The sequence below is a fragment of the Cryptomeria japonica genome, chromosome 4 (genome assembly GCF_030272615.1).
Source record: "Cryptomeria japonica chromosome 4, Sugi_1.0, whole genome shotgun sequence".
NCBI lineage: Eukaryota > Viridiplantae > Streptophyta > Pinopsida > Cupressales > Cupressaceae > Cryptomeria > Cryptomeria japonica.
This window is the reverse complement of record NC_081408.1, coordinates 400,361,885-400,389,757: the sequence shown is the minus strand read 5'-3', so window position 1 is coordinate 400,389,757 and position 27,873 is coordinate 400,361,885. Positions and strand designations below refer to the sequence as shown.

General features: G+C 35.3%; 1 protein-coding gene across 1 annotated transcript; it reads left to right on the top strand.

Moving 5' to 3' along the window:
* Positions 1-14,109: 14,109 nt before the first annotated feature.
* Positions 14,110-18,463, top strand: LOC131074678 (ADP,ATP carrier protein 2, chloroplastic). Its single transcript, XM_058011352.2, has 6 exons — positions 14,110-15,253; positions 16,130-16,396; positions 16,512-16,658; positions 17,027-17,374; positions 17,481-17,765; positions 17,878-18,463. Exons 1-6 carry the CDS (start codon positions 14,411-14,413, stop codon positions 18,097-18,099), a joined length of 2,112 nt encoding a protein of 703 aa, XP_057867335.2. The 5' UTR covers positions 14,110-14,410; the 3' UTR covers positions 18,100-18,463.
* The last annotated feature ends 9,410 nt before the right edge of the window (positions 18,464-27,873 follow it).

Genomic DNA, 27,873 nt, shown 5'->3' with positions numbered 1-27,873 from the left:
AAGGGTTTCAAACACTCAATCAGAATGTCACCTTGCTAGAGGGTTTTACAAATAAGACTGTTAAGTCCACTCGGTTAAGAGATTTTCTGTCACTTCACAAAATAATAGTAATAAAAATCTATCTGCAACTTCACATCTAAAATGCTAAAGCAGATTCTTATTTGCTCAATATGATATAGACATAGAACTAATCTTGTCCATGTGTTGGGCTATATACTCTGTTATTCAAAATAGGTCTTCAAGCTTCTGTGCTCGGTAATCACTATGTAGCATCCCTGTGCATACACTTTCCCGCATACATTGTTTATCAACAGTTCCCTATTTATAAACAATTCACCAACTGCTTAATCTCCTTGATCACATTTCCCATGATCAATCATAGCCATCAGATCTTCAAACTTTGTCCACGTTCAATGTATCCTTCAATCTGAAAATGTTTTACCCTGGCTTGGAACTTGCATACATTTCTTGGAACTTGTGCTAGGGTATTGCGGTTCAATTTGAGTTGTAGATCTTCCTATAGATTTTCATTTGCCATAGATTCTTTAACAAACTTCATTCACGGCATACCAATCATTTAATCATAGCTAGCTCATCAGCTTCCTTCATTAAATAATGCATGTAATCATTTAATGTATTCTATTATTACTCGGTTGCAACTCGGTAAATACTAAACTTCACTCGGTAGACATTCTGCCTTCATTAACCGATAGCGATAACCTTAGGGTTTATCGACTAGGTTCCTTAGGGTTTACTGACTAGGTTCTTTGCTCGGTAACATAGTATAGTATTAACCTTTCAATCAATAACATATGTAGGATATCAAAACAATCTAATAATCATGATCTCATCATTGTCTAACTCGGTAATAGTTGCCCATTGAATAACTTATTTCTCCCCTTATCCATCATATTCTTTCTGTGTCTTTTACTGACATCTTTATACTCATCAAATCATACTTCTCAGGATATGGCAACATCATACTGAATTAGAAAATCAATTTCTTGACATCAATGACAAAATAATAATATTAAGACAGTAAACATCGTTAATCAGTTTTATCCATAATCATCAACAACCTTCTCAATATCCTTATTGAAATGCCAACAATCTCCCCTTGTCTATTATAATGCCAAATGCCAACAATCTCCCCCTTTGGCATTGATGGCAAAAGCAATTGATTTGACCTAATTGATTCAGATTGCTGTGAGATTCTGAAATGCTGAAATGCTCTCCCCCTATCATCATAATTCTCCCCCATACATTAGTATTCTCCACTTCTCTTCTGTCTTCTCCCCCTTTGACAACAATGCCAAAAAGTAAAGAACTAAAACATAATTTCTTCCTGTATGAAGTGATTTCCTGTTGTTATGTGTCAACTTAGTCTCGGTCAGAGCATTTTGTCTTCAATTCCTGTTCCCTGTATTGTTTCCTGTATTGTTTCCTGCACACCTTTAGAAAACATCCTAAAGTGTGTAAATCAGCATCAACTCCTAAAAGATATTCTGTAGAGTCATTGAATTGATGCTTTCAACGAACTTGGTCAGTGAGTAGAAGATAGGGGTAGGACCCCTAACTTACTTCTAAGATACTCAAAAGTGTCCCTTGGCAGTGGCTTGGTGAAGATATCTGCTATTTGTTCCTTTGTGCTAACATACTCCAACACCACTTTCTTCTCTTGAGCTTCTTCTCTAAGATAATGATATTTGATAGAGATGTGCTTTGTCTTAGAGTGCATAATAGGATTTTTTGAAATGTTAATGGCACTAGTATTGTCACATAATATAGTTACTGGCTCGGTAACTTTCTCATTTATACCTTCCAACAGTTGTTTGATCCATGCTATGTTGGTACAATTCAATGCTGCAGCAACGTATTCAGCTTCTGTTGTTGACTGTGAAACACATCCTTGTTTCTTGCTAAGCCAACTCACTAGTCTTTCTCCTAAAAAGAAAGCTCCTCCACTTGTGCTTTTTCTGTCATCAATGTTGCCTACCCAATCAGCATCAGTATAAACTTTTAAATCAAAGTCATTTCTTTTCTGATATACTATGCCATAATCTTCAGTGCCTTTCAAGTATCTAAAAATTCTCTTGATTGCTATCATGTGTGTTTCCTTAGGATCTGCAGAGAATCTTGCAACTATACCTACTGCATGTGCTATGTCTGGCCTGCTATGAACAACATATTGCAACTTTCCAATCATGGATCGGTAAAGTGTCTCATCAACAGATGCAGATTCATCATTCTTTGATAGTTTACAGTTGGTAGTCATAGGAGTACTTACTAGTTTTGAATCCTCCATTCCAAATTTCTTCAAGATTTCCTTTATGTACTTGGATTGAGTAATAAAAATCTCATCTTTCATTTGCGGTATCTGTAAACCTATAAAATACTTTATCTCGCCGATTAATGACATCTCAAATTCTTTGCTCATTTCATTTCCAAAGTTCTTACATAGAGAGTCATTTCCACAAAATATAATATCATCAACAAATATGGCTGAGATCAGTATTCCATTTTCATCATTCTTCATGTAAATATTGTTGTTTTCACTTGTTCTTATAAAACCAATCTTGATTAAATAAGAGGGCAATCTTTCATACCATGCTCTAGGTGCTTGTTTCAGACCATATAAAGCTTTGTTCAATTTACATACCTGATCTTTATTATTGTCTTCAGCAAATCCTTCAGGTTGTTCAATAAAAACTTCTTCTTCTAATATATCATTCAGAAATGCAGATTTGACATCCATTTGATATACCTTGAAATTCTTGTAAGCAGCATATGCCAACAATGTTCTTACTCCTTCAAGTCTTGCTACAGGTTCAAAAGTCTCACCATAATCAATTCCTTCTTCTTGGGCATAACCTTTGCAAACTAGTCTTGCTTTAATTCGAATGACCTCTCCTTTTTCATTCAGCTTGTTTCTGAAAATCCATTTTGTACCGATTACATTTTTTTCCTTCGGTCTTGGGACCAGTGTCCATGTGTCATTCTTCTTGATTTGATCAATCTCTTCTGTCATAGCATTTATCCAATCTTCACTGTTAAATGCCTCTTTCACTATTCTCGGTTCAAATTCAGATATCAGACATGTGTTCTGTCTCAGTTTGTTCCTTGTCATCACTAGATCATCCTTATCTCCTATAATCTGACTTGGTGCATGATGTCTTCTGACATATTTGGCTAATACAGGCTTGGTAGGCTCTGTATGTTCTTCTTCATCACTCGGTAACTGGATATTCTCTTCATTTCCTTCTACAATTTTCTCGGTAGGACTTGTCAGTTGAACATAGACAAATTCATCATAATCTTCTAGTTCCTTGGAATTTCCTTCATCATTTCTTTCTGCAAATTCATCAATTTTCACATTTGCACTTTCTACTATTTTGTTAGATGATTTGATCAGACATTTAAATGCTTTACTTCTAGAAGAATAACCAAGAAATGTTCCTTCTTCACTTTTCTGATCAAACTTGCCATTTCTATCATCCTTGTGTACATAACATCTACTTCCAAAGATTTTAAAATAACTTACATTAGGTTTCTTGTCATACTAGATTTCATAAGGTGTCTTCAAAGTACCTTTCTTCAGTTGTACTCGGTTCAGGGTGTAAACTGTTGTGCTTATTGCTTCTCTCCAAAATTTTTGTGGCACTTTCTTTTCAATCATCAGGGTTCTGACACAATCCACAATAGATCTGTTTCTTCTCTCAGCAATTCCATTTTGCTGTGGAGTTCTCAGTGTAGAGACCTATCTTTTTATACCATGATCATTGCAGAATAAGTTGAACTCATCAGATGTGAACTCTCCTCCTCTATCTGATCTAAGGCATTTCAGTTGTCTTCCTGTTTCATTGTCAACTCTTGCCTTGTACCATTTAAACATTCGAAAAGCTTCTGATTTTTCTTTTAAAAACATTATTGACATCATCCTTGAGTAATCATCCACAAATAATATGAAATATTTATCACCATAATAACTTTGAACTTTCATAGGACCACAAAGATCAGTGTGCACAAGATCTAAAATTCCCTTAGAAGTGTAGGACTTACTTGTAAAGCTTGATCTTGTCATTTTACCCATCTGGCATCCTCGACACATAGCATTCTCAGGTTTTTCAAGACTCGGTAGACCTCTTCCTCGGTGCTTCTTGCTTATTTTGATCAGATTATCAAAATTTACATGACAACCTTTTATGCCATAACCAGGTATCATCTATCTTTGCATACAGACATTTATTCCAAGTTGAGTCAAGGTGAAATGTGTTACCTTTTGTTTGTGTCCCGGTAGCAGCTAACTTTCCATGCTTGTCATGAACTTTGACAATTCCTTTATAAAATTCTATTCGGTATCCTGTATTGTTTAGTTGTGCTACACTCAACAAATTGTATTTTAAACCTTCAACCCAATAAAAATCATTGCATCTTGCATTGTCAAGAAGTGTTATGGATCCTTTACCTCTTACCGGACATGGTGCATTATTACCAAATCTTACATAGCCTCCATCATAGTCTTCTAACATAACAAACTTGTGTTTATCACATGTCACGTGATGTGAGCATCCACTATCTATGATCCAAGAATCATTAGTATTTATGTGAGATATTAGGGCTTTTTCTTCATACCTTTCTTCATCTGATCCATCTTTGATGGCCACATAAACTACTTCCTCTGTATCAATTTCATCTGATTTATCATCATTGGATTCCTCATCGACTATTAAGCATGACTTTCTATCTCTTCTTCTGAAGTCTTGGTGTCCTCTGTAATGATTATCTTTCTGTCTATCATCTCGGCAATCTCTCTTTTCAGTAGAATCTTTGTCAGGACAGTTAGAAGCCATATGTCCTATCTTATCACAATTAAAACATTTCAAAGGAAGTTTTCCTTTATACTTACCTTTATATGTCCTATCTCACTTTCTGATTTCCTCATATAGTTTGTGTACTTCCTCCATGTTCTTGCGAAATCTTTCACTTGCTCCACTGTGATCCCCTTTAGTGTACTTACTCATTCTATCATTGTAATCATTAGATTCACCAATATGAAAAGAACTAAATGCAGATTCAACTATATTTACCGATGACCCACTGTTATCAAAGTTACTTAACTCAAATGCATGTAGCTTACCAATAGTAGTATCTAAAGAAACTGGCATCTTAGGTACAAACCTCAATTCATTAATTGCAGAGACTCGGATTGCATAGGCCAGTAGAAGGGTTCTTAACAACTTACTTGTTATATCCTTTTCTTCAATAGTTCTACCTGCTCCTTTGATTTGATTGACAATCTCCTTTAGTCTTGTACTGTACTGGGTTATGTTCTCACCTTCATTTATCCTCATAGATTCAAGTTGTCCTCTTAGACTATCCACTTTTTCTCTTTGAACATGTTCATCTCCTCCATACATAGATATGAGCTTGTCCCACATTGCCTTTGCATCATTGTAGCCTTCTAGATCATTAAACTCTGAATCGGTCAATGCCGATGTTATTTCAATCATTGCTTGGATATGTTCTTGCTTTACCTTTATCTCTTCCATTTTCAATGGATAGGTGCTCGGTGTGATGAAATCATTCTCCAGATAATATACAACATATTCTCCAACTCCTGATAGGTGCAGCTTCATCCTTTTCTACCATGTAGAGAAACTTGACTTGTTCAGCTTCGGTGCATCCCTCTTATACATCTTTGGATCTTTTCCTCAAGTACCTTTAAACTTTTCTTTCCGAAGTCCAAAGCTCTGATACCAATTGATAGTTTTGATACTTAAAGATAAGTACAGATGCCAAGCTAATAAGATGAGAGGGGGGGGGTGAATCATACAAACTTAATCTTCCATAAAAACATCAGATTCAACCTTGGTAATATATACTTCAGTAATATAACCAAAACTGCTAAACATGCAAACTCAAAAGCATATAAACATCATAACACTCATAACACCATATTTAACGTGGAAACCCAAATAGGGAAAAACCACTGTGGGATTTCAGACCCACTAAGAAATATACTCTTCTAGAGTATGCTCGGTTAAAAGCAAATCCTGTTAAAGATTACAAACACATTGATGTGACCCAGTTAAGGGATTTCCCTCAGATCTATTAGGATCTTCACCTTGTTAGAAGTGACCTTGTTAAAGGATTTCAAACACTCAATCAGAATGTCACCTTGCTAGAGGGTTTTACAAATAAGACTGTTAAGTCCACTCGGTTAAGAGATTTTCTATCACTTCACAAAATAACAATAATAAAAATCTATCTGCAACTTCACATCTAAAATGCTAAAGCAAATTCTTATTTGCTCAATACAATATAGACATAGAACTAATCTTGTCCATCTGGTGGGCTCTATACTCTCTTATTCAAAACAAGTCTTCAAGCTTCTGTGCTCGGTAATCACTATGTAGCATCCCTGTGCATACACTTGCCCACATACATTGTTTATCAACAGTTCCCTATTTATAAACAATTCACCAACTGCTTAATCTCCTTGATCACATTTCCCACGATCAATCATAGCCATCAGATCTTCAAACTTTGTCCAGGTTCAATGTATCCTTCGATCTGAAAATGTTTTACCCTGCCTTGGAACTTGCATACATTTCTTGGAACTTGTGCTAGGGTATTGCGGTTCAATCTGAGCTGTAGATCTTCCTGCCGATTTTCCTTTGCCATAGATTCTTTAACAAACTTCATTCATGGCATACCAATCATTTAATCATAGCCAGCTCATCAACTTCCTTCATTAAATAATGCATGTAATCATTTAATGTGTTCTATTATTACTCGGTTGCAACTCGATAAATACTAAACTTCACTCGGCAGACATTCTGCTTTCATTAACCAATAGCGATAACCTTAGGGTTTACTGACTAGGTTCCTTAGGGTTTACCGACTAGGTTCTTTGCTCGGTAACATAGTATAGTATTAACCTTTCAATCAATAAAATATGTAGGATATCAAAACAATCTAATCATCATGATCTCATCATTGTCTAACTCGGTAATAGTTGCCCATTGAATAACTTATTTCTCCCCTTATCCATCATATTCTTTCTGTGTCTTTTACCCACATCTTTATACTCATCAAATCATACTTCTCAGAATATGGCAACATCATACTAAATTAGAAAATCAATTTCTTGACATCAATGACAAAATAATAATATTAAGATAGTAAACATCGTTAATCAGTTTTATCCATAATCATCAACAACCTTCTCAATATCCTAATTGAAATGTCAACAATCTCCCCTTGTCTGTTATAATGCCAAATGTCAACAAATTCCATCGACAAAAGATATATATCGAGGAAAGTGGAGATGGTTTTCATCGACGAGAAAAGGTCTTCGAGGAGATAATACCATCGGTGCAAAGGGACTCACCGAACGAAATGTTCTCATCAAAAGAATAAGGTCGATCAGACAAAAAGAAGTTACATCAATAAAAGATATCGATGAGGAAATAGGTTTCGAGGAGGATAAAAGGCATGTCTTCGATATGCGTTGTTTCGTCAATACAAATTTATTGGTGGAAGATGACAAGAGAGGATAAAGAAAGGCTTCGGTGAGACAATAGATCGATTCATCGACGGGGCGTAGTGATAACGATGGAAGAGGTATTTCGGTGGAAAAATAAAGGAGGTCACCGAAGCCCAAGGTTTCTTCAACATAAAAACCCGATGGATATCAGATAGGTATCGGTGAGGAGACAACCATAGTGATCGAATGCAGTATTTCGATGCATGAAGGAAATACTTGATCGAAGTGATATTCGAAACAAAAGTGTTAGTTAACGGTTATATGTTGAAAAGCCACAACGCTTGGTGATAATGTATACTCTCATATAAAGGAGGGAGCCTTTGTAATATGGAGAGGAATTAGAGAAAGGAGTAGATTATAGCCTCAAGCTTACTACTGTACTATTTTGGCGAATATATATAATATAATCAGTTGTTTTTCCTTTGCATATGTGTGGTGGATTATTGCATTTTTCTGCAGGTAGTTGCTTATGATACTATCTAAAGGAGATAAGGTTATTTGTGTTCTTCCAGTAAAATTATGTGTTTCATATTATAGATTTGGATAAAAAAGATTTACTTGTGAATTGTAATTGTTCCTTGTATTTCTTCCTTGGATGGTCTCTTAAGGTTAGAGTTAAATTCATTCAGGCGGTTTACAATATAGACATCGAAGTAGAGCTCATAAGAAACAGTAACTGATAGACTCATCGAGAGGGGGTGAGTTTAAAATTGTCTCATAAGTTTACACAATAAGTCCTAAAGAGATATAAAGACTCTGTAGTCCAAACAACAAAGAAAGGCACTGGTCATCTATAAAATACAACTTATCAATTCACATTTTCACTTTAAAAGTAATAGGAGTAGCTGAGTAAGAAATATAGAGTAGACTAGCAATAGTGTATACATATAAATTTCAAGCATAAAGATCGAATAGCTTCTACAACAACAACCTTGAACTCATTTGCTATATCTCCATCCTAGGAATTTATGCCATTCTGAGATAGGAGGAAATCAGATCAAGATACTTAATCTGCTATAAAAATCATTAGTCATTAAAAACAACTAGTGAGTAGGTATACCCACCTAGATTTTGTAGAGCCTAAAGTGAGAGAGTTAGGAACCAAATAGGTTCACTCTATAAGTTGGCCAAGTCAATTGGAAGGTTTGAGCATAGGAATTGGCATTTCCTTAGAACCTATCCAATCTTTTGATTTGAGACCCAACAACATCAATGCACTGAAAACTAAAGGATCGTTTAATACCTTGTAATTATGTCTTTTGACACATCTCACTATATTCTCTAGGAAATCGGATCCATAATCGATGGAAGAAGTTACTCCAGCCGAAATAGTAGTATTGTTTTCTCTAGATGTGCCCTCTTCTGGCTGCAACAAAATCATTAATGAGAGGTGAAGAATTACATGACATAGAGCTGAAAGAAAGTGGTTGAACATACCTTGTCAATGAGAATGGTGTCCAAACAAGTCTCTATGAAGGAGACTACTTCGTCAAGATGCCTCACATCTTCCATCTGAGCAAGCCTAATGGTATTTGAGCAGTAGGAATATTTGTTACCCATTCTATATTTAAAATATAAAACTACACTTGGCAAGTCTGAATAGAGCGCAGTATGGCCAGAGAGTTTCTCTCTCTTGTGAAGCTCGGTAATGGTGAGGATCGTCGCTTTACAAAGGAGCTGGGATTCAAATTCTGCCTCAAAAATAATGTATGATAGTGACACATTCGCTGAAGAAAGGACGATGACGATTTAATTTGTTGCTCCGTATACAAGCCTTTATGAATTGCTCGTACCATAAGCATACAACCACTTGCAAAATGTTTAGCAAGATTTTTACCCATATCATCGCCTTAATGTACTATTCAAATCTCTGACAACTTTTTTTTTTGCGATAGAGAACTATTTTTTTTGTGATTTTTTTGGTTTTTGATAATTACTTTTAATCACTTTGATATATTGAAAGGAATGTGAAATAATTAGCAAACCTATGTTTCTAATTTAATTAAAAAAAAATGACTTTTAATTTACTTTATCATTTGGCCTTAATGGGAGCTAAAGATATATTTCATGTTTTATATAATATAATTATTAAATATATTTTTTAAATGTTAGATATATTATATATTTAATATTTTAAAAATATATATTATATAAAATATAATGTATAATAATAATAAATGTAATTTTATTATAAATTTTTTATATTAAAAATACAATTAAATATTTTTTATCAAAAAAATAAGAAATTAAATAAAAACATATTATAATATATAAATAATAGATTTAATATATATATATATATATATATTATATGGTAAATAGTTTTTAATTTTCATTATTCAATATGACTAGAAGTGAGTCATTTAATGGAATATCTTTTTGTTAAACTATGTTCATTTTTTTCCTCAACGCATCTTTGACAACTTGCTACAATATGTGTACAATATGGCACACACATTTTTATGAATGATGTGTAACAAAAACCAATGAATGGCCATCATTGTAGAGGCCGTCGTGTCTCTAATATCCAATGGCCATGCTCTGCCTCTTTTTTTTAATCTGACAATCACAAACGAGACACTATCCACGATCGAGTAAATAAAATATGTAAGGAAACCCATTGACAATATTTTGGGTTGATTTAATAATATTTATTTTTCTTTAATCATTTATTTTAATATTTGTTATATTGTAATATATAATATATAAGTGAGCCCGTATGGGTAGGTGAGTTGGCTTGGGCAGTGGGTTTGCTCCCCATCGGTCTCGGGTTCGACTCCCTCTTGGATTTAAGAGGGAGGACTAGTTGCGGGCTCTGGATTCTCTCCCTAGGGGAATAGTCTCGCCTCAGTTCGCCCCTTCCTGGCCCCAACTTGGCAATAAAAGTAAGCCCAAGGTAAGGCAGGTTGGGTCGCTGGACTGGCTTGCGGGGATACCCCTGGCGTACTGAAAAAAATAAATATAATATATAAGTGGTTAATTTTACTATATATTATATGAAATTTTTAATAATATTAATAATAATTATTATGTATATATAAATTGAATTAAATCAATCATAAAATTATGAATTGATTTTTTATCTTTTTAATAGGTTTCATTTCAGTTCAGATTTAAGTTTTATTTTTTTAATTATTTATGTTATTTTTTATGAAATTATCAATAATAATTAAAAGTAATTAGAAATATATAAGTTGAATTACATAAATCATAAAATTAGGAATCAACTTTTTTTTATCTTTTTAATAGGTTTGACATTAATTTATATTTAAGTTTGAAATTAATTATTAATTATTAATGTCTTTTTATGGAATTACAAATAATAATTAAAAGTAATTAGAATTATCTAATATTTTATTATTTGTCTCATTATCTCTACTTCTATCTTATTCACTCCATCTCTCATACTCTTTATCTCTATGTCTCTATTTCTCTCTCCCCTCTAACCCCCTCTTACTCCTTCCCTCATTATCTCTCTATTTCTATACCTCTCAGTCTCTCTTCATATCTTTCTCTACCTCTGTTTTAATATCTCTCTCCCTATCTCTTTCCCTATCCCTCTCTATCTCTTGCCCTCTATCTATATCTCTCCCTCTTTCCCTCCCTATCTCTACAACTTGTTCTCTCTCTTCCTCCTCTACCTATCTCTCTCCCTTTCTCTCCTCCCCTCTCTCCATCTTTACCCATCTCTCCTCTCACTCCCATATCTTGATCTTTCTATCTCTACATCTTTCTCCCTTTCTCCTCCCATATAGCTATATCTATCTTTTTCTCTTCCCATATATCTCCATCTCTTCCACTTTCTCTCTTTCTCTCCCCCTCTCCTTCACTCCATCTTACCATCTATATCTCTCTATATCTCCTTCTTCCTTTATATCTCTCTATCTATTTCTCCCTATTTGTCTCTATCTTTATCACCTCCTCTACCTCTCTCTATCTCTCGATATCTATTTCTCTCCCTCTTCTTCTATTTCTTGTTCCATCTCTCCATCTATTTATATCTCATTATTTATCTGTCTCTCTACCTCTCTTTATATCACTTTTAATTTCTATATCTATCTTTCTATGTCTCCCTCTCTATATATATTTATCTCTTCCATCTCTACATATCCCTCTCCCCACCCTCTCTTTACCTCGGACCCCTCTCCTTCTCTCCATGTCCCTCTCCATCTCCATTTATATTTCTCTCTCTCTCTCTCTCTCTCTCTCTCTCTCTCTCTCTCTCTCTCTCTCTCTCTCTCTCTCTCTCTCTCTCTCTCTCTCTCTCTCTCTCTCTCTCTCTCTCTCTCTCTATTACAAACATAACATGAGCCTGTTGATAATGGAGCCTAAATATATTCTTGATTTAGAGGTTTTAGTTCAATTATGTTTGTATCCTTATAAGTGGATGCATAATTGATTTAAAACTAGCACTTCTCCATTGAGACCTTTGTTGCACAAACAACGTCATTTTCTATGTGGACTACCAATTGACCTCATGTAATTTTTTTATATTGAATCAAGCAAATCACTTCTTGTATTGCACAAATATATGCAAAAAATAAGACCAAAAAAAAAATTCAATTGAACTTTTTCAACGTACCTATTGCACAACAAGGTGCGGGTTGATAGTGGTGGTAAAAGCAATTGCTCCCATTGTGGACACGTTTTCTTCCCCGAGTCCAAGCGGTTTATATCTAGACATTCTTATGTAAGATCTAATTGAGCCAGTGTCAACATCTTAGCTGCATGGAAAGAGGGTAGGTCGTGCGTAAGCAGTAGTTTGCAATGACTATGCTACCATCATTTTGGACTGCTTTGAAGGGTTAGGGTTTGTAAGGTCCTCATTATAGGCAATTCGAAGGCTCAGGGTTTGCCGATGAAAATATGCATGTCATTCAAAATATTTTTGAAAGGTGCATTTTAGGTTGTACAACTTAGGGTTTGAGGCAATCGACTCAAAATGCCTCGAACCTCCTGAAGTGTTGCTATTGAAATTAGGCTTTAGGTTTTGTATGTGGAAAATGCTCTATTTTTTTGGACTTTATTAGTATTGAAGTAGCATTGGCCAAAAGATTTCAAAACTAACAGATGGATTGATAATTATTGAAGAAATTCAACCTTAAGTTTGTATACATGACATCATGATAGAGTTTGCTTAAGAAGGGAAGGCATTAAAACCACTTCAAAAATACTTTATACGAAAAAATGAATTGGGCAAAATACTTTTAAAATGTCCTTTACATTTGGTATCTCTTTATATTTCTCTCTCTCATCACCATGTCTCTCTCTATCTATCTATTTCTCTCACTCTCCCCCTCTAATATTAATCTATCTTCATCTCTACCTCTATTTTTCTCTCTCCCCTCTATCTCTAGACACGTTTCATTCTCTCTATCCATCCATATTTATAATCATGTTGTTTGTGCAACACATGTCTTAACGAATAAAAGATAGCTTCAAATATTCTCTCCATTTCTTTCCCTCTTTATCTATCACCATCTCTCCACCCCTCACTCCTTCCTATCTCCCCATTTATCTCTCTCTCTCTCTCTCTCTCTCTCTCTCTCTCTCTCTCTCTCTCTCTCTATATATATATATATATATATATATATATATATATATATATATATTTCTCCCTCTCTATCTTCCTATCTATATCAATATTTATCTCTCCGGCCTTTAGCTCCCACTATCTCTTAATATATTTGTCTCGCTCTTCCTCTCTCACTCTATCATTACATCTAGTTATATCTTCCTATTTCCCCCATTATCTCTAGATATCTTTCCCTCTCTTTATCCACCCATATTTCTCCCTCTTTATGTTTCTCTTTCCATCTTCTTATACCTCTATATATTTCTTTTCATCTCTATCTCTAACTCTCCATATTTCTTCTTTCATCACTCCTTGTACCTCAATCTTGTCTTCGCTTCATCTCTCTCTATCCCTATATCTCTCCCTCTTTCTACCTCTTTCTCTATATATCACTTCTTATCTTTCCCTCTCTATATATGCATCTCTTCCATCTCTATCTCTATCTTCCACTCTATCTCTATATCCTTACCCTTCTCTCATGCTCTTCCCCCTTCTATCTCTCCCTCTTTCTTGCTCACTCCTTATTGCAAACATAATATGAGTCTTTTGATAATGAAGCATCTATTATCTTTTTTATTTAGATTTTTTTGTTTCATTCATGTTTGTATATTTGTAAGTGGATTCATAGTTGATATGCAATCACTTCCCCATTTAGACCTTTGTTACAGAAACATCATCATTTTCTAAATGTCTTATTAGATGATCTTGTATACTACACCAATGTTTTCGAAAAATATAGCAATTTTTTCCCTAATTGACCTTCCACACCTATTCGACGGACCCATTGCACACCATGATGCAATTGCTAGTTACGAAAATGTTTGCACAAAGGTAATTTGGTAGTATATTGAACGCACGAAATAGCGACCTTGAAGGGAGGGAAAGCGCCCCGTGGGCACGAGACATGGTTGGAAATGCAGATGCCAAATTGAAATAGAGATTAATGTGCATTTGGATTTGAAGGCGTGGTCCAAGCCGCAGCTTTGGAATTATCCTCGGATCCATGTCTAATTATGGCCTTTTGAATTGGAAAAATCCTCACAACCCAACCTCAAATACCTATCTCTTTTACTCATTTTTTCAAGCTACCAAATCTCAAACCTGTATCCTTGATGATGCTGGCCTTCTTTCTGTCGAAATATTTTCTCAGCTGAAGAGGATACTGTGCAGATGCTTTGGTCTTCATGTTTTGGTTCATTGCCAGAAGTTGCATTTTAGCCATCAGGTAGCTCTATTCAAACCTTTTTCTTTTAAGCCTTCTCCTCTTGTTTATGTAGAATTGACATATGGAAGGAATTTGTGTTGGGGGGCTGTCATGCCTGCCTCAGCTTAATAAATTCCCAAATTCCCACCTAACAAGTAGAATAAGAAATCTATCCTACTCGGGTTTTAGAAATTCATCTAAAATAGCATTTTGCTTATCCAAATTGAAGTCCAAATCGTTAAATAAGACAGTGAGGGTGTCTGTGCTGCACCCAGTTGGATTGGGGTTTAGGAGGGGTTTAAGCAATTCAGAACTGTATGAAACAGTTCAGTTGTTTGCTAGCTCAAAAGATGTGAGGCAGAGGAATGGGAGGTGTTTGGAGCGTTTGAGGGTGAGAGCAACAGCAGCAGATAGCCTTGGCTCATCGCCCTCAACTTCTCCAAAGCAAATTCTAGGTGTAGAAGTTAAAACACTGAAGAAGGTCATACCTCTAGGTCTCATGTTCTTTTGCATTTTGTTTAATTACACCATTCTGAGAGATACAAAGGATGTATTGGTTGTGACAGCCAAGGGCAGTAGTGCAGAAATTATTCCATTTTTGAAGACATGGGTGAACTTGCCAATGGCTATTGGCTTCATGATCATCTATACTAAGCTTTCTAATATCCTTTCTAAAGAAGCACTATTTTATAGTTGCATACTGCCGTTTATAGCCTTCTTCGGTGCCTTTGGATTTATTCTGTATCCTCTCAACGAATATTTGCACCCGACCGTTTTGGCAGACAAGCTTCTTCAGATACTGGGTTCCAGATTTTTGGGACCACTCGCAATTCTTAGGATATGGACATTCTGTCTGTTTTATGTCATGGCAGAGCTATGGGGAAGTGTGGTTGTATCAGTGCTGTTTTGGGGCTTTGCCAATCAGGTACGTTTCATATGGTTTCTCTTTTCAGGCACTCAATGCTTTCGCAAAAGTTTGATTATGGCCAGGGCTGGTCGTGAGAATAAATTGTGATAGATGTGGCAGAATTTGACCATATATTCCTGTATTTCACCAGTGCAAATAGTATTTCACTGTTTATGAATTTTCAAGTTTGTGTTCCTCTTTATTCAAAACTCAGGTGGATTGATACTTAAAATTCTTTGGGTTTATCTCTTCCGAAAATAATTTGATAAAAAAAGAGAGAGTGTTTTTTAGTTTTTTGATCTTTATCTTCTTCTTTAATGCTATTGAATTCTTATTTTGACGAGAAGTGGGTTTGTGTATTGCTGATCCTGTTTTGATCAAACAGAGGCCCTTGTGCCAGATAAGGATGTCTTTTTGCTTCTTGTTTTTAGTCTATTCATCCTTTTTATTTTTATTCAGTTTTTGCTAGGATAATATCACATAGTGAATGGGTTCTTCTTATTCCTTCGGATCCTTGTTAGACTACTAGATTGGATTTTTTTGTCATTGTTTGTGATTATTTTTTCTAGCAGATAAGAATGAGCTTGGTCTTGGTATGACTTTTTTCAGAATTTATTCTACTAATCTTAGGATTTGTCTGGTCCAAATAGTGACCAATAAAGCAAAATCGAGCACATCACTCCTGCACACACTACACAATTGATACGATTGCATTGGTAGTGTGCCTTGTTTGTGCCACCACATCCACCAGCAAGGATTGACATGATTGCTTTTCTCTTCTTGTTGTACTTGTAAATCAACAAATACAAAAAGCATTCTAATGCAGTGCTAATGCTCATATTAAGCTGCATTTTAACTGAATCATGCTAATAGCATTTTTGGTGGCCGTGACAGATTACCACTGTTGATGAGGCTAAACAGTTCTATCCTCTTTTTGGACTGGGTGCAAATGTAGCCTTGGTTTTCTCTGGCCGTACTGTTAAATACTTTTCACATCTGAGGAAAAATTTGGGACCAGGTGTGGATGGCTGGGCAGTATCATTGAAAGGAATGATGAGCCTGGTAGTCATATTGGGATTTGCAATCGCTGGGATTTACTGGTGGACAAACAAATATGTGGTAAATGATCCAACATTACCAAAGGCGGAAGCAAGGAAAAAGGTATAGTTTGGCCTATATATGGAAGATAAAATGTTATGGTTGGTTTATAGATGTTTGTTGAGTTTAACCATCAAGCGAAGTGCATTCTCACCTGATGGTTGTCATATGCATGCAGAAAGAAAAACCCAAGCTGGGAATGGTTGAAAGTGCAAAATTTTTGCTTAAGTCAACTTATGTGCGAGACTTGGCAACTCTTGTGGTAGCTTATGGAATAAGCATAAATCTGGTGGAAGTCACATGGAAATCCAAACTCAAGCTTCAGGTATAACTGGGGTTTATTTCTGATCTTAATTAAATTCTAGGCGACGCCTTCATATGAAAAGTATATCAAGTGTTCATCGTTTGATGTGATCATCTCCTATATTTTAGAATTTTCCTCTTACATTGGTTGTATTTTTATCAGAAAGGGTATACTATTTCCAATCTAAAACCCATAGCATTTTAGCGTTTGTTATATTTCAAGTACTTGATGTTGATCTTTTCACATTTCAAATGTTCTGAGAGTATCTTTAGGGTACTTTGAATTCTATAGGTTAGAAAGGATCTGCTGTTTTATGCTTCATTATTTCGCAATTCTGTTGCAGTCTGAGAATCTAATTTCCGTTTTTGTTATTGTTTCCAATGCTGAAGTATCCAAGTCCCAATGAATATTCGGCATTCATGGGAGATTTCTCCACATATACTGGAATAGTTACTTTCAGTATGATGCTGCTAAGCCGATATATATTCAGAAAATATGGCTGGGGTGTCGCAGCTACCATCACTCCAGCAGTGCTGCTTGTGACAGGAGTGGCATTCTTTTCATTGGTGCTTTGTAGCGATTCACTCGCTCCACTTCTAGCACAATTTGGAACGACACCATTACTAGCAGCAGTCTATGTGGGAGCCATGCAAAATATTTTCAGTAAAAGTGCCAAGTACAGCTTGTTTGATCCTTGCAAAGAAATGGCTTATATTCCTCTTGATGAAGATACAAAGGTCCCATAAATTTCCTATTTGTTGAAATCGCTTCTGCATTCCACACACCCACAATTGAATGTATTCCCCTATAAATTTTGCTGATTTCGAGTGATTGATTGAACAGGTCAAGGGCAAAGCTGCAATCGATGTGGTCTGCAATCCACTTGGGAAGTCAGGAGGTGCACTCATTCAGCAGGTCCTTATATTGGGATGTGGGTCACTTGCTAATTCAACACCATATCTTGGAGGCATTCTTCTTGTTATAGTTGGAGCTTGGCTTTATGCAGCACGCTCTCTTGATCGCCAATTCACTCCACTTGTTAAGAAGGATTTGAAGAGCAAGTTAGTGGAAGGAAAGTTGTCGGCAATGTCCAGAGCTGTGTCAGCCGAAGCAAAGAAAAAACCAGAGGTATAGTACATTTATAAAGCCTAGTAAGAATTGGTTCTTATGCCTTAGTGTCTTTTTTATTTGCATCATGCATTACTCAAGTTTTGCTTGATGTTTTCCTCTCAAATTGCAGGTAACCTACAGATTTGTAAGTGTGCTCAATGAACAAGGGTTTATTGAAGGCCGTTATGTCCCTATCACAGAAGGCAATACTTCAATGTCACAATCAGATGGGAACTTTATTATGCCAGTAAACCCTCCCACAGGCAGTACTACTGATGTAGGAATGGTTAGATCTAAGGAATCATCAGATGGTGCCGAGTTACAATTGTCAGAGCCTACTCCAGAAAATTAAGTAGAAGATCCCTTACTCTCATTCCATAACTTTTAAACCATCTGCATTAATACTGAATGGCTGTAAAATTCCATTTCATTGTTCTAACTTCTTATCAAAATTTTAGATCACTGAATAATCACTGCCATCTGTACAAAAGGTGTTGTCCTTGGGTTAGAATAGCAACGGTTGGTAACTAATTGTGGTTCCATCTCACAGTTTGCTGTATAGGAAGGGAAGGTTTGCTAATTTACATGAGATGTTATTGAGTACGGTTATCTTGAGGGTAATTTCAACCACAAGCACAGTTTTTTAGAAAAAAGTTAAAAATCTATCATGACTTAATAAAGTGGTGTTGGATGTACTGGTAAACAGTTTGTTTTCATTGCATGTTTCTCTGCAAATCTGTGTCGCTGTAACGAGATATGGTTAATTTAGACATTGTACCATAATGGGATTTTTCACTACGTCGATTAGAAGATTTGCGCTCAATATCATTTAAGTGTTTACAATGACTTCGGTTTTTGTTGGAAAGTAAAATTAGTAAAAGTGTTGCATGTTATGTAACTAATAGCACCAAACCTAAATTGTTTACTTGTCATAATTTGTAAACCCTTTGATGATATCTCATAACATATAATTTTCATTTATTAATATGAAGGGTTGCGTAGCAGCTATGACTTGTCATTGCAACATTGTTAAAAGTAGATCTGATGGACAACTAATAAAAAAAAAAGCAAATATTAATTGGTGATTATCTTACCATGATAGAGAAGTTGCAACATGGTTGAAATTATAGTTGATAGTGACTAGTTATAAGACTGACAAATATTAATTGTTGTAATTATGTTACCATGGTAAAAAAAAGAACTTTTATGCTAAATGAAACAAAGAGCTAACTAATTTATTTGGTTGTGTCAAAATGAGAAATTTCAGACTAAAAACTATATTGTGATTGTTTGTATAATGAAATCTTATTACTTGAGATACTACTTTCATTACTCATCATCGCACTCCAAAACCATGTGTAATGACATTGGAACATGATGAAACTTTGGTTATTGTTCTTGAGGGAAATTAATCAAAGTAAGTTTACAACTAAGGGTGGAAATGTAAAGAGTAACAATTACTTTAAAATGTATCAGTTGTACCTGAGATGGTGCTGCAAAAAAATTGAGTATTTTGAAATATTCAACTAAAAAAATTGACCATAATACTCATCTTTGGTTGGAATTGAAGAAATTGTGTTATTATTTTTACAAGCATACCATTCATGATTGGGTAGTCCCATCACTCATTGAATTTGCTCTCCAATAATTTATAATTGGCTTTCGAATGTAAAAAAGTTGGGTATACCTGATTTGGTTTAGGTTCCCATGTTCATGAGTACTTGTGAGTTCTTAGGTATTGTCATGGATTGGTTCAAATTTTATAAACATATGCACCTTGGTTGAATCCATAGTTTATGTCTTAATCATTTCAATTCCAACTCTTTGTCCTATACTTACATGATTTTATTCTAATTTAAGGTTAAAATTGTTGAAATATTTGATGCTTAACAAGCTTACATGTTTGGTCTTAGTTTTGTTTTAGCATCAAGAACCCTTATGAACTATGATAGGAAGGACATGTCTCATGTGCATGATGAAACAAGGTTGTTAAAGAGTATGCATGTTGCTTGTGTGTCTTATTTCTATCTTTTGATCTAAACAAACCTTTTCCCTATCAATGATTTGTGTTGACATTTTAAACTTGCTTTATTATGTGTGCTTTTTGTAGTATTTTGTAGTTGACTGCTTCTAGCTAGTCATAAAACCTTTGAGTTATATTTCATGGTCTAAATGTGATTGACTACTAACTGATGAGACCACAAACACCAATTGAACACGTCTCTTATCCATCATGTTATCTTGATGCTACATGTGTTCATAAGCCTTTGGTGAGATAACTATGTTTCATTATTCTATTAGTCACACCCTACCTCGTGGGTTACCTTCTTGCACTTTGTTTTTACCTTAAATACCCCATTGCCATAGATTTGGGGTTGTTTAGATTATAACTATTAGATGGGAATAAGGTTTAATGTAGTATGCTACTGTTTAAATAAGATAAACCTTCATTTATTGACTACATGAATCTTAAGAAGTCAAATAGGTTTATATTGTCTTCGTTTCACTGGTCAAGATCCTGAGCATACATGTCTAGCATAACATCATAATATTAATGAACAATGAAATGGAAATACATAGGCATAAGAGAGAAGAGAGTTTATGGTGGCTATTTGTGGATAGGCGTAGGCACTTTATTTTCATATTTTGAAGTTATAAGTTAGCATAGGTTTGGAGGATTTTAGGTCATTTGACACCATATGAAGACATTGGTAACTTGCTAACAAGATCCCAAGCATTGGCCCAAGTGGTCTCTTGTTGGATGTTGCTGAGAAGTTTGCTGGAATGATGTGTTGCCATTGATATCAACATATTCTTTTGAGTATTCCAGTGTTGCAGTTTGGTTGGATGAGCTGGTTTTGCAGATGAGCTAATGCAATTTAAAGGGTTTCTGGTATGTTGTCTATAGATGGTTCATTCCCATTTGCAGAGGTCCGCATGATGTTTTGATCAAGTTATGAGATTCGGTATTGAGGATGTTATTCAATTGCTCATGTTATTCGATATTTTGGTTTGTGCTTCGTATTGCTCTAGAATCGCTATATCTCTAGTTGCAAATGTATTATGGACGTTGATGTGTGTCCTCATTTTGATTGGTTCATGATTTGGAAATCCACAAGCGAATCTTTCAGGATGGCAGTCAGTTATGTTGATGTTCTTGAGCTCCAGTAGTGAAATGATGATGATCCGAGTTGTTGTGGTGCAATTCATGTTTCTTGTGAATATCTCTAGATCATGTTCCATGCGTATTGGTGGTTCGTATTGATTATTGCACGCGTTATTGAATATTTTCATTATCTGGTGATGTTCTTTGTGTTATACTACATTCTTGCTGGTTGTAGCGTGTTACAGATGATCGAGGCGTAATTGTTGGAGGTGTTGCGTGTTTGCGGTATTGATTTGGGTCCAGACTATGTCTTAGCTGACATTATTTTGGTCCACATGTATTGTTGTAGCGTGTGAGGTTATTATTTTATAGTTTGTGTTAAGGGTTTGGCTGACCTTGAAATATAGGTTGAGGTTTTGTATAAATAAATGTAATAATCATGTAAGATGTATGTCTGCGATCTTTAAGATGTGTATGATTGAGTTGTATGTGCGAACAGGTGATTTGATCTTTCAGAAGTGTGAAGGAGAGAAGAGAAGTGTTTCAGAGCAGACTATGTGCTTAACTGGAACTGTACTTAGACATATGGAGATGCTATTTTCATAGTTCATGTAATCCGAATTGTTGTTCGAATGCTTTTGTAAGCCAGTGAGACTTCTTGTAAGGAAGTGAGCTTTCCCTAAAGGTTGTAGCCTTTCTGGGTTTCTTACTTTGAGTAGTGAGCTCTAGGCAATGTGCTTGAATGCATGTGCATTCCCCATTGTAATATTTCATTTACTCCTAATAGGGTATTATCTCATTGTGGGTAGGTTCCCACCATGGTTTTTCCCTTAACTGGCTTTCTATGACAAAAACCTTAGTGTTATATGTGTTATTGATGTGGTGTTGTTTCATGCTTTACTGTTAAGTATCAGATCTGATTTGTGGTTTAAGGTGCAGAAAGTTTTTGAGCAAACTGATTCACCCCCCTCTCAGTTTGTTGCATTATTGCCAACAATTGTTATCAGAGCTAGATCCTCTCGAAGAAGCTTGACCGCTTGAGGAGATTCAACATGACAACCTTTTCTTTCAAGAAGGATAGTCTGAGACTTGATGGAACAGACTACACTCTCTGGAAAAGCCAGATGCAATGTCATTTTAGATGCATTGGAGAAGAGTACTGGAAGATTACTAAGAATGTATAAAATGTTTCTTAGAATGGTCCTACTACTCCGGATGAGATAAAGGAAGCAGAACAATATTAGAGCTAAGGAAGCATTGATGAGTGCCTTGTCAGATTTTGAGATGACTAATGTGATGGACTTAGAGACTGTTCACAAGATTTGGATAAAATTGGAGACCTTGCTTGAAGGTGATAGTCATGTGAAGATTGCTAAGTTGTAGAGCTTGAAGGTTAAATATGAGAACCTGAAGATGAGAACATTACTTCTTTTATGTAGAAAGTGAATGAGCTTGTGTGTGGAATTAGATGTTTCGGTGGAGTATTAGAAGAATCTGAGATTGTTGCTAAAGTGTTGAGATCCTTGTCTCCTGCTTACAAACATAAAGTTGGTGTTATTGATGAAATCTGGACTGTGACAAATGTGACAAGAGACATGCTGATTGGTAAGCTTGCTGCTTTTGAGTTGAGTGAGTTTGGAGACTCTCTTCCTAAGACTAAATCTGCATTCAAAGCTACTGTTTCTGAGAAGCAGAGATATGATCCGGGAGAAAGTTCTACAAGAGTATCCAGATATGAGAAAGAGATGGAAGATGAAGAAAGAGAGCTTGAGGAGCTTGAAGCACTTATTGGAAGAATATTGCCTAAAGGTGTCAGTAAGTATGAAGGAAAGTTACCTCTTAAATGCTTTTCATGTAATAAGATAGGACATTTTGCATCAAGGTGTCCGGAAAGAGATATAAATCCTAAGAAGCCATTTAAACCATATAAGCCTAAATATCAGAAGAGGTGTTATTATGTTGTTGATGAAGGTGTGATAGATGATGAGTCGGATAAGGGAAATTCAGGAGATGAATTTGTCTTCATTGCTATCAAGGAATATGATCTTGTAACTATAGATTCTATAAGCTGCATTAATGAGGAGAAATTTTTAGCTGCTAAAGTTGAGGAGAAAGATGAACGAGTAATTGATGGTGGTTTCTCTCATCATATGACAAGTGATAAGAGTAAATTTGTAAACTTTGAAAGGTGTGATGGTGGTATAGTAAGATTTGGTGATAACAAAGATTGTGTAACCCGTGGTAGAGGTTATAATTCTTTTGATGGTTAGCACAATACTAATGATGTGTTGTATGTTGAAGGTTTAAAGAATAATCTTTTGAGTGTTGGCTAGATGGTTGAGAAGGGATATAACTTGCAATTCAAGAATGACAAATGTGAGATCTTGAGTAGCTCTGGAATTGAGATTGCATCAAGTACAAAGACTAAAGGTAATATCTTTCACTTGAATGTTGGTAGTAAAAGTTGTTTGATTGCTCAGGTTGATGAAAGTTGGTTATGACATAGAAGAATGCATCATGTAAATTTTGATTGCATGGTTAAGATAAGTTCTACTCAAGTAGTGAGAGATCTGCCGAAGTTAGTAAAGCCTTCTAATCCGATATGTAAGGAATGCCAATTAGGGAAGCAGACACGAGTTACTTATAAGAGAAAATAATATAATTCTAATGGACTGTTGGATCTTGTGCATATTGATCTGAGTGGTCCTTCTAGAGTGAGAAGCTTGCAGGGTGACAGGTATTTCATGTTGTTGATTGATGATTATTCAAGGATGATGTGGGTAACCTTCCTAAGGGAGAAGTCTGAAGCGTTGGAGAAGTTTAAGATTTTCAAAGCTAAAGTTGAAATTAAGACTGGATTGAACCTGAAGTGTCTGAGATCTGACATAGGTGGAGAATTCACTTTCGATGAGTTTAATGCATAGTGTTAAGAGCATGGAGTTAAGAGATAGTTATCTTCTCCTAGGACACCATAGCAGAATGGTGTTGTTGAGAGGAAGAATAGAACAAACAATTCAAGAAGCTGCTAGAACCATGATGATTGAAGGAAATGTTCTGCATGTGTTTTGGAGAGAAGTTGTGAGTATTGTAGTATACACTCTTAGTCGAGTAAATGTCAAAGGTGATACTGGTAAGAGTCCTTATGAGTTATGGTTTGGTCATGCTCCTATTGTTAGATATTTCATATTTTTGGTAGTAAATGCCATATCAAAAAAGATGAAGTTCTTGGAAAGATTGATGCTAGATGTGATGAAGGAATATTTCTTGGTTATTCTACAAAGAGTAAGGCCTACTGGTGTTATAATAAAAGGTTGAGAAAGATAGTTGAAAGTGCTAACATGAAGGTTGATGAAGGTAATGTAAGACATATTAGATCTTGCAGATATGATTTTGATGATTTAGATGCCAGTTCAGATAAATGAAATCTAGTGCAGACCCAAAGTCAAGTTCAGATTGCTCTGGAAAAGCCTAAGAATGAAGATGCAAATGCTAATGTTGAAGAAAGAGTTCAAGAGCCTGAAATTAAAGAAAATCCTAAAAATCCCAGGTATGTGAGGTTGAATCATTTAGAAAATCAAATTATTGGTGATAAGAATAAAGGTGTGATGACTAGGAGAAGACTTGCTAAAGAAATTTGTTTGATTTCTAAGGTTGAACCTAAAAATGTTGAAGCATGTAAATATGAAAATTGGATTAAAGCTATGGAAGAAGAATTGAATCAGATTGAGAAAAATAATACATGGATTCGTGTTCCTATACCTAAGAATACAAATATGATTGGAACTAAATGGGTATTCCAGAATAAGTTGAATGAACAAGGTGAAGTTGTTCGAAATAAAGCTAGAATTGTTTGTAAATGTTATTGACAGATGGAAGGAATTGATTATGAGGAGACTTTTGCTCTGGTGGCTAGAATTGAAGTTGTTAGTGTTGTGAGTGTGAAGTAGGGTACTCGCAATCACAACACAAACACTCAATAGATCATTACAAGCATGGTTAGCAAATTGAAATCAAATAAAAGATAAACCATGGCAAAGCGACCTATCACCTCCTAAGAGATGCGATTGTGGATTTTCTCTCAGATCTAGATGAGCAATCCCAGTGACTTGACTACACCAAGATGAAGGATTTAAAATGATATGATGTGCAAGCTAGATGAATGCATGGTTAAGATAGATTGATCCAAGTAGCTAATTATGCTAATGATATGCATGATTATTCTAAATGATAGATGCAATTAAGCTAGATGAGAGATTGATTAGGCTATATAAATAAGCAATTATACAAGAAGATGATCAAATTAAGCTAGATCTAAGATGCAATAAATGATAATAATGTTAAACTAAAATGCTAGAAACGATATGCCTATAATAACAATGCTTGAGATGGGATATGCCCATAATAACAATGTTTGAAATGGTATGAGATGGGATCCTTTGTGCTCCAAAATGGGGGATATTTATAGAATTTCCAAGGCCAGGGGTGAGGTGGCAAGAATCAATGGTCAAGATTGAATCTGAAGATATCAAGGGTCAAACTGGAGGAGGTTGGAGAAGAGGTTGGAGGGAGGGACACTTGTCATCTTTGTGGTGACAAGTGTCAAGGAATCTTGCTCACAAGAGGGCAAGTGTCCAAGGGAGGAGACATGTGGCATAAGTGCCATAAGTCTCAAGGGGAGAATATCCAACCCATAGGAGGTTAGGATGTGCAAGAGGATAGGGCTAGTTAGACCCTAGGATTAGGTGGAATGGGTTAGGTTAGGTGGTTAGAAGTTAGGAGGCATGTGGGAAATTTGAATTTAAAATTCAAATAATAGGAAAAGGCTAATTAACTTTTAACAACTAATAAATTGATTTGTTTTAATTAATTAGTGGATTAGAAGAAATTAATTAATCAAAGGGGACTATTGAAATGAACTTATTAAATAAATCCTTAGATTTATTAATAAGTAGGTGAATGGGAGAATTTAATCAAATTGCTAGTGAATTCAATTAAATTGGAAAGGGGGATAATTAAATAATTTCTTATTTAATTAATTATCTTCAGACCTTTTTTAGGTGTATATGGTTATATTATTTATTGCCTATGGTGCTCATAAAGATTTCAAGGTTTATCAGATGGATGTCAAATCAACCTTTCTTAATGCGCGAGTTGGAAGAATAAGTCTACATTGAGAAACCATATGGATTTCAACTAATAGATGAAAAGGACATGGTTTGTCGGTTGAAGAAAGATTTGTGTGGATTGAAGCAAGCCCCTAGAGATTGGTATGCCAAAACGGATAAGTATTTGATGAAGCTTGGATTCAATTAAGGTATTGTTGATAGTAATTTTTATTCCAAGATTGATCATAATAACATTTTGATTATTGAAGTTTTTGTTGATGACATTATCTTTGGAGAAAATGATTGCCTATGTAAAAAGTTTGTTGAAGAGATGCATAATGATTTTGAGATGTCATTGGTGAAATGAAATTCTTTCTAGGATTGCAAATTAATAAGTTGGATAAAGGTATTTTCATATCTCAATCCAAATATGTGAAAGAATTGTTAAAGAAATTTGGTTTTGAGGACTCTAAACCTGTTGGTACACCTATGGTGACTAGATGCAAGCTGAAAAAGGATGATGATTCACTGAAAGCTAATCGGACCAGATATAGATCTATGATTGGTCGATTGTTGTATTTGACTCAAACTAGAATTGATATAATGAATGATGTGTGTCATGTTGCTAGATCTCAAGCTGATCCTAAAGAATCTCATGTTATTGCTATAAAAAGGATATTCAGATATTTGAAAGGGACAGTTGATTTTGGTTTGTGGTATTCTAAGAATGATGACTTTACTTTGAGTGATTTTACAAATGCTAATTGGGCAGGTGTTGTTGATGACCGGAAGAGTACTATAGGTGGTGCATTCTTTTTGGGTAAGAAGTTGGTCTCTTGGGCAAGTAAGAAGCAAAATGCTATTTCCTTATCTACTGTAGAGGTTGAATACATTGTTGTTGCTAGCATTTGTACTTAGGTAATTTGGATGAAGCAGATGTTGAAGGATTTAGGAGTTATTTATGACGAGCCTATTGCTATATACTATGATATTTCAAGTGCTATCAATATTTCAAAGAATCTGGTGTTGCATTCCAAAAAAAAAGCATATCAATCAAGTTTCATTTCTTGAGAGAGAAGGTGAATGAGAAAGAAGTCATACTGGAGTATGTATCTACAAAGGAACATATTGCAAATATCTTTACAAATCTTTTGCCTAAAGATACTTTTGAGTATCTCAGAGAGAAGTTAGGGGTGATTTCCCCTCCGGATGAGAACTAAGATGCATGGATTTGCATCAGTCTGATGAACTTCACAAAGATTTTTTATGATCCAGATTGATGAGTGAGACTGCTACTCAGCAGGAGTAGTCAATGTTGGTGTTTAGTGTTGGTTCAAATGTACAAATTTGTGGGGAGAGAATCCTGATTCTTGAGCCTTTGTCATTGATGTCAAAGGGGGAAAGAAGCATGTGAAAAACTCTATGGGAGAGTAGAGCATTCTGAGATTTGAGTTGTTTGTCTAAGGGGGAGTTGATCCTTGTGATTTTGAGGGAGATTGTTGTGAGTTGATTTCTTTCTTTGCATTGATTGTTTTTCACATTTATATGTTGCCATCAATACCAAAGGGGGAGATTGTTGGATGTTGCTAAGAAGTTTGCTGGAATGATGTCTTGCCATTGATGTCAACATATTCTTTTGTGTATTCCAGTATTGCAATTTGGCTGGATGAGTTGGTTTTGTAGATGAGCTAATGCGGTCTAAAGGGTTTCTGGTATGTTGTTCATAGATGGTTCATTCCCATTTGCAGAGTTCCACATGATGTTTTAGTCAAGTTATGAGATCTAGTATTGAGGATGTTATTCAGTTGTTCGTGTTATTCGGTATTCTGGTTTGTGCTCCGTATTGATCTAGGATTGCTATATCTTTAGTTGTAGATGTGTGGGATGTATTCTAGACATTGATGTGTGTCCTTAG

Excerpts from the sequence above, each read along its gene's own strand:
- LOC131074678 (XM_058011352.2), top strand. The coding sequence starts at position 14,411 with ATGGAAGGAATTTGTGTTGGGGGGCTGTCATGCCTGCCTCAGCTTAAT. Across the intron at positions 16,659-17,026 it reads AATCCAAACTCAAGCTTCAG|TATCCAAGTCCCAATGAATA; the intron begins GTATAACTGGGG and ends CCAATGCTGAAG. Across the intron at positions 17,375-17,480 it reads CTCTTGATGAAGATACAAAG|GTCAAGGGCAAAGCTGCAAT; the intron begins GTCCCATAAATT and ends TTGATTGAACAG.